The sequence below is a fragment of the Amphiura filiformis genome, chromosome 12, assembly GCF_039555335.1.
Source record: "Amphiura filiformis chromosome 12, Afil_fr2py, whole genome shotgun sequence".
In the NCBI taxonomy this organism is placed as follows: domain Eukaryota; kingdom Metazoa; phylum Echinodermata; class Ophiuroidea; order Amphilepidida; family Amphiuridae; genus Amphiura; species Amphiura filiformis.
This window is the reverse complement of record NC_092639.1, coordinates 33,009,208-33,023,791: the sequence shown is the minus strand read 5'-3', so window position 1 is coordinate 33,023,791 and position 14,584 is coordinate 33,009,208. Positions and strand designations below refer to the sequence as shown.

The following is a 14,584-nucleotide window of genomic DNA, read 5'->3' as shown; positions in this document are numbered from 1 at the left end:
GAAAGGGTACATGAAGGAGAATTTCACGATAAGTTTAGCAGAATTAAAACATCTTACCTTCCACGTTGTTGTTCTACCGTAAATATTATTATAAATACCCACTCCCATTGCTTGTGATTTTGATATAAAAGCTGAAATAAATCAAAAATAAGACACACACACAAGAAAATAAGTAAATCAATAACACTATTATTTAAAACTATACACCCGATTGCTTGTGATTTGTACCTATGTAGCCTGCTACCACGAAATGAGCGTTAAGTCGCAAGTTAATAATTTCGAGACGCCATGGCTACTGCGTTCCCAGCAAACACAAAACGTTTTTGAAACGTTTTAAATAAGTTATATTTTGGGTTTTGGTTTAGGTAAAAACGTTTTAATAACATTAAAATGCCGGGTTATATAAAGGTCATGAAATCGTTTTAAAACGTTTTGTATGAAAACACACTACAACAATATTTTTAAAATGTTTTCGAAATGTCATTGTAAACTATTTTTGCAAACATTTTTGGCCAAATATTTTGTCAACACTTGAATAACATTATGTTAAAATATTTGCACCCAGCAAACACAGAAATGTTCTTAAAATGATTTTTACAAAACGTTTTAATAACATTTAAATGTCGGGTTATATAAAGGTCGTGAAAACATTTTAAAAACGTTATTGTAAATATTTTGTGCAAACATATTTTGCAAAATATTTTTTCAACCCCAAAATAACATTCTGTTTAGAATGATTTGTACCAGGTTTTCAAAAATGTGTTTGGAATGTTATTAAAACGTTTTTATACCCTTTATATAACCCGAAATGTACATGTTTTCTGTAAAACATTTGTGTTTGCTGTGCAGTAAATTACCACCAAATGTTATTTAATGTTATGAAAACGTTTTATACCATTAGTGTACCCTTTATAATAACCCGACATTTAAACGTTTTCTGACAACCTTTTATAACGTTTTGCGAATGATGTCGAAAACGTTTTGTGCTTGCTGGGTTAGTGCTGTTTGTTTCACACGCACCTGTCAATCCAATAGTATGTCTGTATGTCCTTTGTGAATGGGGGCACAGTGGGCCATTCACGAAGGACATATTGCTGGTTTGTGCAGGTGTACGACAGACAAAGAACATAAAATCAGCAACCAGTCTCAGAACTACCAACTTGCGACTTTATTCTCATCTCGTGGTAGCTGGTCACATTATACAAGACAAACGAGTTTAAAGGAAAATTAATAATCTCACTAACATCATGCTGATAACCGAAAAAACGCTATTAATAAAATCTAATCAAATCAATATTATTATAAAAGACAAAAACCATAACAAATCTCTATAAATTATGCCCACTCCCTGCAGCTTATTATAGAAAACAATAAAGACAAAAATTGCTGGACTAGCTAAAGATCGATTTCAAGATGGGGACAGAGTAGATAAAAGCACACACTTTGGCATAATAGTGGACGCGGCGAATCAGCCGTAAACTCGGCAAATTGTATTCTGAGTTAAAGTGTAAAATGTATGTGAAGGTCGTATTCATAGGTGTATCAATTCGTTGCGACAAGTATCTTATCAAACGCTGTTTAAATCAATCAATAATACTACTGCTGAAGAGGATAATAAGCTTCTACCTATTTCTATAGAATAGTTCTTGTCTTAGTTTGCTTTGGCTAAATCCTGTTCAAGTGGTAGATAACAAAGCATTGTATTTTGTCTAGGTATGTATAATCAACAATGAACAATGAGAGGATATTTCTGAACCTCGTTGACTTGGGGATGATTTGAAATGACCGCCAATGACTGTTGGATATTTATTACCAGAAAAGAAAAAAAAGAGACACATGTAGAACCGATAAAAAATACAATTTTGTCGAAGGAACAGAGTTCAGCAAATCATAACCCCGCTTTTGGATATCGTTTGAAGTCAAATGATATACCATTTTAAAGCTTATGGTATATATTTTCTAAACACGAAATAAAACAAAATTGACCGCGTCCAGTCACATATTGCTTCATGATATCGTAGTGATCAATTTTTGAATAGGCCCTAAAATGACCAACTTCTGGAAACCATTGACAAGAGGGTCAATATCATGCAGATACAAAAACAAAAGTGCTTATTGTTTAAAAACTACACTAACGCAATTCCTAAGTCCTAATGATTCAGTGTTGTACAGTTTTCGAGTTATAAGCAGAAAGGTGACATGTCCTCCACAGGTGTCAAATTAAAAAAACCCTTTGTTTTAACTGTTTATGGCCATGTGTCTTATACTGGGACCCTTAAAAGGATGGCGGTGTGATATTTTTCTTGAAATGATATTTTCAAAATGAAGATGAATACTTACACCCTTTATTTTGGTTTTGTTTAAAGTTTGGTTCTTTCTTTTGAGTGTGACACCAAAACCAGGATTTTCCATTGATGCTGATTAATTTTACGAGACAAATAAGCTATAAAACTTGCAAGGTGGCGGATGTGAGGACACGGTTCATAACTAGTTGATGACATACTTTGTTTCCCTTTTATGTTGAGTTGAAAACTAAAATACATGATTATGTAGTACCAATTTGATGTCAGTAATTGTAGGAACTAAATAATTATGTACTTTGTGTAATTTCATCACATTAATTAGACCAACGAGCATATTTACAGGCTCGTCCATGTCATTTTCCATAGGCTTCTAAAGAATCAATAATTAAGAACCAAGTTGAACTTTCCCATTATAGAAGTGACTCGCTACTACCGTTTAATTTTTATGAGTCTTTTTGCTGCGATACCCAATTTCATTATTTGTCCACGAGGTACCATGTATTTTGAATGAGAGCACATAATACACGATAAAGGCACCAGCTCTGAAACTGACTTTAACTTAAATAAGGTTGATTTTTGCGTTATTATTTTTAATTCTTTATTTCTGTTCAAACAAACTTTCTAACATTACTTTAAGTCCTTCATACCTTATTCGACTCCAACTCCAGTTTTTTTAAACCCCAATATGTCCAACTTACTGGATATTTTGTAATTCACTCCACTTCAATTTGCGCGCATTTCATTTCGACATCTGCAAAACCCACCTACAAATTTATGTTTTTGATGGAGAATAAACATCTTTAAAGTAAAGGGAAAATTAAAATAACGACATAATGTTTCTTCTCCTTGAACAAGACCAAGGACACTAACACTTTAGGTGCTTCATTTTATTTCAATGCCAATGAGGGTAAGAAAATGACAGTTGTTCCAAATCAACCTTACACCGAGTTGGCTGACATTCAAATTTTAGATGTCTCTTGGACAAACATTAAAATCACTATAAAACGTGTCAAAAAACAAAACGGTAAATGCTAATTCCTTGATTTTTTCACACAAGATCACTAATGGATATGTTATTTATAAAATATTCTAAAACCTAAAAGGTTCAACTCGGTTCTTAAATAAAAATGGATTCTTTTCTCTATTGCACTTTTTTTTGACTCACCCTGTATGTAAACTAGTCAGAATTGCAAGTAATTAGTCTGAGATATTATAAATCTAGCACTAATTAAACCTTTAAAGTAATTAACTAGGTCTGATGATGAAGCAACATTTTTCACCCTGTATACATAGAAGGAAGCATCGCACCCAATATAAAGTATATAGTTTCTTGAAAAACAATAGGCACTCCCAAACTATACCACATGTTCATTAAAAAGTTAATTGTTACACCCAGTATATCTTCTGGTCCACACTGAATATTGCCTTCAGGTTTGACTCATTGTAATCTATGTTCTTTATGCTTTCAGATAAAGAATAGTTTGCACTATCTGCAATGTCTAATTAGTATGTTACACAGCAAAGAGTCAAAAGATATGTAGGATTGCATAGGATTTAATTGAATTTGCATTTATTTATCATCTGTCTACTGAACTTGACATCGCAGATAGTAAAAACTATTCTTTTCCTGAATCCCTTGAACATGAAGAACAGTTTGCATCCAATTTTACGAAAATCGGAGCAACTCAAAATTTTCACCCCTGTATAACATTAAAATTGTCCTTGGACCTGTTGAGCCTCATAACTTGGTAGTTATACGTCCTACGCGCAAATTACATTACAAGGTAATCCTTGGACCCAGACGAATAATTTGACATGTTTTTCAGTGAATTTGGAACAGGTTTAATTTTTCCCCCTGTATGAGCATGTAAGGGGTTTGGGGGCCTTTTTTAAGGGTCACCGGGTTCCAATATTGCTTGGCAAACAAAATTTAGAACCACTAGATGCTTAAATAAGCATATATTTCCAAAATAGAGCCTGTCTACTGTATGATATTAGGCAATGGTGTATGGATACTGAAATACGGCAGTATATCATTGCAATGCACTCACACACTACACATCACACAGACACATTACGATAGTATCTATATTACCAGTACTCAGTTGATACAGTTGTACTGCGCCAGATAGAAAGTATCATTTAGTACTTCGGCAATGTGAAAGTTCCGAAGTAAGCATGACGTACAAATACATATTGGAAAAATATGACGCAATCTGATCCATCAAATCAGATCAAAGAAGAAAATATTGACAATTGAGTGGCTCACTCCATTATTAGTTTGGATACACAATATTAATTATTAATTATTTATTATTTATTAATTATTTAGTTACAACTGACTTGGTGGTAATATATACCACAATAAAAGTTCACTTTAGTGAATATTCTCCGTCATCCAGTCGTTAGAATCATCACAAGGTTTTGAATTAAATCTAATACTGGAACTTACATTTTTTGCAACTTGCTACGTTGCGTCTGAAACCATCAGTCTTCATCAGACTGGTCATGTGACACTTCAAAGTGTCACATGACCAGCCCAGCGGGTCAGTTGCCTGATGAAGTCTGATGGTTTCAGACGCAACGTAGCAAGTTGCAAAAAATGTAAGTTCCAGTATTTGATTTAACTCAAAACCTTGTTAAAAGTTCACTTTATTTGTCACATTCTTTGCTGATTTTAAATATAAGAGTTAGCTCATAAACTTTAATATTTTATGTCAATTATTCCCAAGTATTTCCCAAGTATTAAATGTTGACATTTATAGCAAGTTAGGTACCCAAAGGATTGGCAAAACAGGACAATATTTCTAATATAAAAATAGTTAGTGCTATTTTATTCTGGAATCCGGAGTAAGTCTTTAACATACTTGGCCGTAAAGGTATAAACTTTTTACACTTTTATTTCATATGTTTTTTTATCTTTTTTTCTTTCTAAATTTCATTATTGCCGACGTTGGTCTGATTGAATCAGATAATAATGTCACATTATAATTGGGTCACTATCTAATCTGAAATTCTAAATAACAAGTGTAATGTACCACTAATAGAAAAATAGATACGACATACGACTAAACTACACTAACAAGGGTATTTGTTTTACAAAGTGGCCAATACACATTGTTTTTCTTGTTTTTGACCGTTACTAAGAGTTGTGATTACGTCATGACCGACCGTCAACTAAGCAGTGAGCTCATGACAAACAATACACTTGTTTGAAGAAAATAGATGAATACTACTGTTGCAATGCAGTTGAAGTGGGTCGGAGGGAGAGCATGACCTAGCGGTGTTTGCACTCAACTATTGAGGCAAATAAAGTTGACACACAAGAGGAATGGTATGGACTATATAAAGGAAATAAAAAAACAAAAAAACAAAAACAACAATAACAAAAAAAAAAGCCCAAAACTTTCGTTTCTATATATTATTGGTCTTAACTCAAGAACCACCTGACCTATGATTAATTTCCGATGAGATCAATGTATCAATATTACGAAATGGATAACAGGCACTACAAATTCAAGTAACCTGGAATGTGTTATACAGAAACGTCAGTTTAATCTTTTAGAAAGATTATCACCAGCACGTTTGAACTGACATTCGAACATTGCAGGCAGGTTTCTAGTTAGATGGCTAAAACTGGTTTGGTACCATCACACAAAACGTTTTAAAACGCTTTAAATGGGTTATATTTTGGGTTCTGGTTTTAGTAAAAACGTATTAATAACATTGGATGTCAGGTTTTATAAAGGTCATGAAAACGTTTTGCATGAAAATATATTACAACATTTTTTAAAATATTGTTCTTTTTTCAAATACTTTTTGCCAAATATTTCGTCAACACTTAAAGTTTTCAAGAAATGATTTGAACATTTGATACCTTTATATACCCTTTATATAACCCGACATTTATCCCTAGAACTACGAAGTTCTAGGGACCTTAAGATTTTTTATCCGTCATAAAAAAACGCACGAGTTTACGCCCAAACGACTTAAGCTTATCGTAGATCCATCCTTTGCGCTCATTTTAGTAATAGAATCGGCCATCAAAGATGACTATTGAAGGGGGTGGTGGTGAGGCCCCAATGATTTTCATTTCGCTCTTATGAAATTATTCCAAGAGCTACTGACTTTTGCGTGTTAGTTATGTGAAAATAGTCATTTCTACATAGCTGGAAATTTGCATGGGCGCCCTCATATTATGACGTCATAGCGACATTATGTGGGAAATGTTTGTACTTATTTTAGTATCACTGGAGAGAGGAGACCCATAGCTATATAGTATTACCAAATATAACGGTATATAACTTGAAAGTTATAATTGAATAATCAGTAGTTCTAGGGTTAAACGCTTTCTGGCAACCTTTTCCAACTATCCAATAATTTCGAAAACGTTTTGTGTTACTGGGTAGTTTTTCGTATTTGTGATTTAAAACCATCACCAAGGGAATTGTTACTTTTCAAATTTGCAATGTAGTGCTGTTTAGGCAGTGTCTAAACTAAAGACACACATCCCACGTGTGTATGTGTACAAATCAATATTATCAGGTGTATTTGTTGAGCACTTAAGGTTTGACAGCTTATGACATCATATAGTTGTTTTTCTAAAATTCTTAGATTGTTTTGGTTTTTGCAGTTTGGCAAGGCCTAATTTATACAAAAAGTTCAATCATAGAATTAAAATCTCCATCATCATCACTCGATCATCATCATCACTCGACCATCATCATCATCATTCATCATCATCACTCTGTTGATGAGCCGTCTTCACGCGCAAAACTCTCTCCTTCTTTGGCAAAACTATTTAAAGGAGTAATAAGTATATACCTCAGTACACTATCCTGGCTGCTATGCTGGTGTTTTCCAAAATGGTCTTCTATGTTGACCCGCATATTGAGCAAGTTCCCTCTTTATATAACTCTACACTGCTGCTCCTGTTTAATTGTTCGCCAAGCCAAATATATTACAGCACATTACATCACATCACCAAAAACCAATCAGAATAATTAATCTGTACAAATGGTTACTGTAATAGCGTTAGCGCCACCACTTAATCTTCCAGAATGTTCTAACTAAATATGAATTTCTTGTTCACTTTACTGATAAGCATTTTCCATTGTACAAACAAATGGAGATATCTATCAGAACAAGTGCAAACTAATGTCTGATGACAAACTATATAACTTTTTATAAATATTATGGAATATTTGGGGGTTGAGATTGAGACGGCAGCCATGTTGGAGGACAGTTCTAAGATGACAGAGGGACAGATCTCTAGTTCGATTCCATAACCATTTATACCTATCACCTGTTTTATTGCATTGACATGCGAATTGCTTCATGGAGGCCTCCTGGAGGACAGAATTTTATTCAAATGAGGATGACTCTGTCATGAGTGACGTCATATCCCGACGTCGTATTCGCCGGAGAAGTACTAATGTAACAGGATTAATTACCATAGCATTGGTCAATTTTTGAATGTATTGCCCATGAACATATTGTCTTATGAATCGTCAGTAGCTGTATTGAATATTCCATCGCCACTTTTAAACTACATCATTCCTTTGTTAAAATACTGAAGTAAAACCAAGTGCATCAAAAAGAAAATGCCAATTCATTGTTAAGTATTTCAATAAGGTTGGACTATAATAGTACGTTTCTGATATAGCCTGAAAATATTTCGTAAAAGACTAAGTACAACAAATGTACTATTCAAGTACATCCTCCCACACGCCCTTATACCGGGAAATGTGGGACACTGGTAGCCAGTAGTAGGAGTTGTGGGTAGCGGGAATTACATGGGAATTTACCGGTTGGTATACCATAGGGGTAGGGGTGTGAAGCGTTTTGAAACATGTGTAATTTTTCGACCCTCCGACTTGGGGGTATTAGATGGAAGAAGTACGCGGGACAGTGGGGACACGTACGTAATGCCTACACGGATCTCCAGGTGTCGCGGAATGTATTTTAATTTAAAGAGTCCGAACAATTCCAGTCCCACCATTTCCCGACATTCGACTGGACAGGGGTGGGGAAGTACTTAAATATAGCGCATTACACACATTACATAAGAAAGGATTTGTAAACGAATGAACCGATTGCTTTTGCATCCCTCGGGAATAGATAACAGACTAAGTCCACTTAGCTCTAGAGATGCGTTGTACAAATAGCACCTTTGTTACTGCTAATATCTGTTTGTGCCATTAAAACAAAATTAACCAGTTGTTTATATCATACATAACTTACAGCGCTAATAATGTAAAGCTATGCAATACAGTTGGTACTCGTCGTCAAAAATCAAAAAAATATCAGGCGGACGGCACTCAACTTTCATTTTGCTGCTTTGGAGTGGCAAAGAGAGGTCGTAGGAACTGAAAAACCTCCTGAATTGTGTTTTTGGGAGTGAAACTTGTAAATTTATATGCTGTTGAGTTGACAACCATTGACTTCAGAAAGAAATAATGTTGGGAAGAATTTGTGGAAAAAAGGTTCTTTACTAGGCAGAACATACTAAACTGGGTGGGGTCTTTTAAAACATGCCAAAGAGGCGCACTGTTGTGTATTTTGAGAACTTCAGTGGTCCTTCTTTAAATATGTTTCTATATTTTGATGACGAGAACCAACAGTTTATTTCAAAGCATGTATTAGTGTTGTTTGTGATTATCTTGAAAAGTGCTGTAAATAACTGATTAGTTTGGTCACACAGTTATATCCTGAGAATTATACCCTCGCGATTGAGACCACTTGGCGAGAGACATCAGGTGGACGCATCAAATCTGAAACAACAGGTGCTGATAATAAACCTGTTGTCGCATGGCTACGGATATGCGATGAATATTATTAGGAAGTGACAAAACGAATACTTTATCAATTATCATCCTGGGACACCACGGTTGAACCTGAGAACATTAATTGCTACATGCGGTATTGCATTTATATTGGCCTTATAACTTGTACTGATACGTACTTTGAAAAGTGAATAACCTCTGGAGAGATTAAAGTTACGTACCCAGCAGCCAATTTTGATAGCATTTTGATATATTCTTATATAATAATACTCTCTACAACAAAGTGTGCATATTCTCCTCCTTACAGCTTTGTTCGTTTTTTTCTTATTATTCAAGAACCACTGCAGCCACTTGTAATAATATCAATAACTAGCCTATAATACATATTTGGGGGAGTCTCCATCAATATAGCATGTGCAGTGCTTTAAGGCTCTTTAATCTGTCCTTTTATGCTTTTCATCTTTCTGTCAATAATCTCTCTTTCGCCTTTGAATTCTTTACAGTTATTTTCTTTATTAATATTTGTAATATTTTAAATTTTATTATACACTAATCAATTTAAAGTGTAGCATTCTAATTCCAATTGTTTTATCTTGAGACGGTCCAAAGACCACTTAATATTTACCTTAAGCCAGAGTACTTACACACCCGAAGTTTGGCCGATGATATGTTTAAAATCAAGACATTTGACCTGTTCTTACATTACTTTTTTGTAGAAACTATCAATGCAATGCAACTCCAATTATCCAACTCAATGACGTCGTGTAAAATCAATTTCCTCTGACGAAATAATGTAAGAAGTGATTGTGATAATTGATTGTACATTTTACATAAATACCGGGAGTTTCAAAGTGCGTATCATGAGATGCGAATTATATCTACTTTGACGCAATATTGAGTTTAATGCAAGCTTCCGTTTTGGCTTTATCTAAACCTAAATTTACATGCCATCGCTTGGTAACAAATGATTGGTATTTGACCAATGGGACAGTGTGCTTTTTCCAATGTAATGCAAAGTGTTCTACCTCATTGGCTTGAAAAACTAAGCTCTCGTCGCTGAGCGACCGTGTATAAATTCACCTGTGGAGACAGCCTTTTCTTTTCTTGCCACAGGCATGACAATCATGAGCTTTAAATTGATTTTTAACGACGAGTAGCAACTGATGTTATTGCGTAGTAGGTATGTATTATATCATTGTTGCTAGTCAGCACGATCAAATTTTACATCCTAAGTTATTTAGGAAGTAACAAACGGGTTATTTTTAGCTCGGGGTTGGTTAAGTTGATTTTTTGGCAGGGAAAGGTAAGTAGCACTTACAAAAATGCTATTTATACTTCAAAACAGGTGCTGAACATTATTTCTTGTTATCGTGAAAGGTTAAGTGGACTTAAGTTTGTTAACTTTTCCTGTGGGATGATTAAACAATCGGTTAATTCCGTTATAAATAGTTTCCCTACTGCTCATGTAATGCGTTATAAGTTGAACTTAGTCCTTTACATTTTTATGTTATTTCCTTTTTACCAATGAATACCTGTGACAGTACATACTAACATCATCGTGTTCCTACGAGACCAGTGTTAGTCATAAAACACTACTCCATGGTATTCAATCAATCATTTACACACACTAGCCATAAGTATTGTAACATTCAAAAAGTAGAGATTTCTTTAAAATGATCGATTATCGATTATACAATACGTCATATAGATGCCCCATAATGCAGTTAAGATTATTTTAGTCATAAGACGAAAAGGTATTTAATTTAGTGGTAACATATCCAGTTACCTGAGCTTAAAATACATGTAGTTTGACACGGAGACTTTTGGGCCAGAGCCAACTTTTGATCCAGAAGGATTCAATATTGGAGCCAAAGGGGTTGATTGGTTTGGTGAGGTGTCCAGAAAATGGTGACTGTAGAAAGTGGCCCAGACATGATGATCTGAAGAAAACAATGGGAAAAGAAGGGAGCTAGGGGTTCTTCCAAGATAGTGCGAATGATACAAAGGTCACATAACTATTGCAAAGAGAACTTCATGACTCGAACCAAGTCATGTATAATAAGAGCATGTTCATGAAGTAGACGACTTGGCACCTATACCGCAAAATTTTGTCACATGACGTTGTTGACATCACTTTGAAAAGGCTTAGCGACCGCAAGCCGAAAGCTCACGTAAGTGAACATTTTTGTTGTGAGAATAGTCATAAATTCAGCAATAATAGAAATATTGTTTGTGGTTGTCACGTAACCTGTCATTGTAGTTGAAGATTCTTTTAGTCTTTTTTCAGTCTCAAATCTTTAGACTCCCTGTTTTTTGTGGTTTGTTTGTTTACCCAGTTTGGTCCGTGAGGGACACATGCTAACATGATGCAGTCATGTCTACAGTAGAATTCATCTCGACCTTTGCAGGACTTAAACCCCATTAAAAGCTATTAAACCAAGATAACACTCATTGAAGCAACTCAACTGATTAAATCAGATCTTCTCTGGTTGTGCACAAGTGTCTGTTTTACATGTGCGACATCGCAATAAAGCTGGTATTATAGCTTCAGTTGGGTAACCGATTATAAAGGAAACGAAAGGAAACAATGGCATGTGTACCTTTGTTCACGAAATGAGACAATGACCTGCTTTTTGTTAACCAGCATTCTTCAAAATGAGCAACATAATGATTGTTGACTTAACACGGTTTGGAAATAATTTCTTCATATTTTTGGTGTTATCTGTCGTTTACATATCCTTCCTAAAACACAAAGGGCGACCCTCTCCAAACATCTAAATTAGCTAAAAATTTAGGACATATCATATCATATAATGTAGCCAGACTTGTCGCGGACATTATTGGTCCTTTAGCTGGTAAGACGCAACACCATCTTAAGAACTCACAGGAATTAGTGGATAAGCTTAGTGGAATTAGGTTAGATGACAATGAAGTGTTAGTCTCGTACGATGTCTCGGCATTGTTTACCAGTACCCCGGTGGATGAATCCATAACCATCATTCATAACCGGTTGAAGAATGATACTTCTCTCACGGAACGCTCAACACTCAACCCTGACCAGATCATCGAACTGTTAACTTTTTGTTTGAAAACAACCTACTTCCAGTTCAATGAGTGTTTTTACCAACAGCAAGAGGGGGCGGCGATGGGCTCCCCGGTTTCGCCTATCGTGGCAAACCTATTCATGGAGGACTTTGAGCAACGGGCCATTAACACCGCTCCTCATAAGCCGAGGATCTGGTATCGTTATGTTGATGATACCCTCACGATAATGCATCAAGATCACGTGAATGAGTTCACCGAACACATCAACAGTGTGAACAAAGCCATAAAGTTCACCATTGAAAGAGAGGAGAACTGTTCCTTAGCTATGTTGGACACCAAGATCCGTAGACATCCGGATGGCTCATTGTCGTGTGTGGTGTACAGGAAACCGACCCACACGGATCAATATTTAAACTTTAGATCCCACCACCCCCTCCAGCATAAATTGGGTGTCGTGAGAACACTCACGCACAGAGCCAATACCATCATCACGCGAGATGAAGACAAACAACAAGAACTCAATCACATTCAAGAAAGCCTCCAGAAATGTGGGTACGAGCCTTGGGTGTTTAATGTAAGTGACAATAAGCAACAAGACCTTCAGAAAGCGAAGAACAAAAATAGACCACCTGCCAAGGGTAATGTAGTCCTCCCTTACATCCAGGGGTGTCGGAGACAATGGCTCGCTTGTTCCAAGCTAAAGGCATCAGGACTCATTACAAACCCGTGAACTCCATCCGGCAACACGTGGTAGCGCCAAAGGACAAGACCAAAACAGATCAAAGATCTGGTACAGTCTATCACATAACTTGTGATGACTGCGACGCGGCCTATGTCGGAGAGTCGGAACGTTCACTGAAAGCTAGGTTAGCTGAGCACCGAAGACCTAGTAGTACCTCCTCCCCTGTGGCCCAACATGTCAAAGCGTCCAAACACACCATCGACTGGAACAATGTCAAAGTTTTGGATCAAGACTCCAACTGGTACAACAGAGGAGTGAGGGAAGCTATTAATATTCACAGACACCCCAGCAACCTGAACAAGGACAAGGGACGACACGACCTGGCACCCGTCTACAGCAACATCCTGTCACATGACGTTGTTGACAACAACTCGTCATGTGACACTCATCAAGATCAATAACATCAGTTTGAAAAAGGCTTAGCGACCGCAAGCCGAAAGCTCACGTAAGTGAACATTTTTGTTGTGAGAACAGTCATAAATTCATCAATATAATTTAGGACATGTTACAAAACTATATTTTTAGAACCTATTTAGAATAGTTTAAATGTAGCTTGTACCGTTTTTTTGTGGCATCCTTCAGAACGGAGCGGTCCGTTACCAATATAGCTCAATATTTTCGGTCAAATCTCCATTCAATTAACACGGGGAGTTGGCTAGCTATGAGCTAGCTATGCTTTGCCCTCACTCATATTTTACAAAAGTGCGACCATTTCTGAACATCTAACCTAGCTGTAATTTTAGGTCATGTTAGAGAAATATATTTGCTAGAAGTTTGGAGAATAAATTAAATATTGGCTGGTTATTTTTCACACAGTGATGTTAACTAGGCAAGTGTCCATTCTTCCAACATACATCATTTGTAGAGGTCACGCGTCAATGGTGAGAGCACTGTGTATTGTGTATAGGAAAACGGACAGTAACTGCAGTATGATCCATAGGAAAACCATGGACCGTTCCAAGCTCATACAAATGCACAAGCCTGAATAGCCAGTGTAGGCTAGTAAATATCCTGTCTTCTTGCCCTGTGGTTTTCTTCCGATTATCACTTCTAGGAAAGTTTCTCCCGGCGACACGTTCTGCACACTTCACACCTTCTGGCTCCAATTCTGAAGCTCTCTGGATATGCTCTGGACCAACATTTCCGACTCTTCTTCTCGTTAGACTTTTATTCACTTCCGCCATTTTAAGAGTGTCACCACCAAATTCATCAATATTTTGCCCTGTTACTTACACTGATCTCAACTGTTTCATGGGTTGAACATTGGCATCTATTACTAAATACAACTTCTAAAAAATTGATGCGCACAATCGCACCCTAGGACGTTCAGCATAGTAATCAGATCAAGAGATAAAATAGGTCAGTCTCTATATTTTCTTTTCAGGAATCCCTTTTGATACATCTCTCCTAAATGCAAGTTCTATTGTTTTTATAAACATGTATCGCTTTAGTTAATCAAACAAATACATTTTTATGTTAGAATCGACAACTTCAAACAATAGTTTGTCAAACGTGAGTATGTTGACCTGAAAAACCCTTGGATATTATTTCGTATACTAGATCGATATAGCAAGCCGGAACATTAACGCTTATCTGTTTGTTATGCTAAGGCTATTTCGGAGAAAGTATTGAGTACAGTATGATTTATCACACCCAAAGGAAACAAACATTATGCTACACATCTGTTCCACCATCGCCAACACACCAAA

General features: G+C 36.1%; 1 protein-coding gene across 1 annotated transcript; it reads left to right on the top strand.

Annotated features, from left to right (window-relative positions):
• Positions 1-12,811: 12,811 nt before the first annotated feature.
• Positions 12,812-13,276, top strand: LOC140166762 (uncharacterized). Its single transcript, XM_072190256.1, has one exon. The coding sequence runs from the start codon at positions 12,812-12,814 to the stop codon at positions 13,274-13,276; it is 465 nt and encodes a 154-aa protein (XP_072046357.1).
• The last annotated feature ends 1,308 nt before the right edge of the window (positions 13,277-14,584 follow it).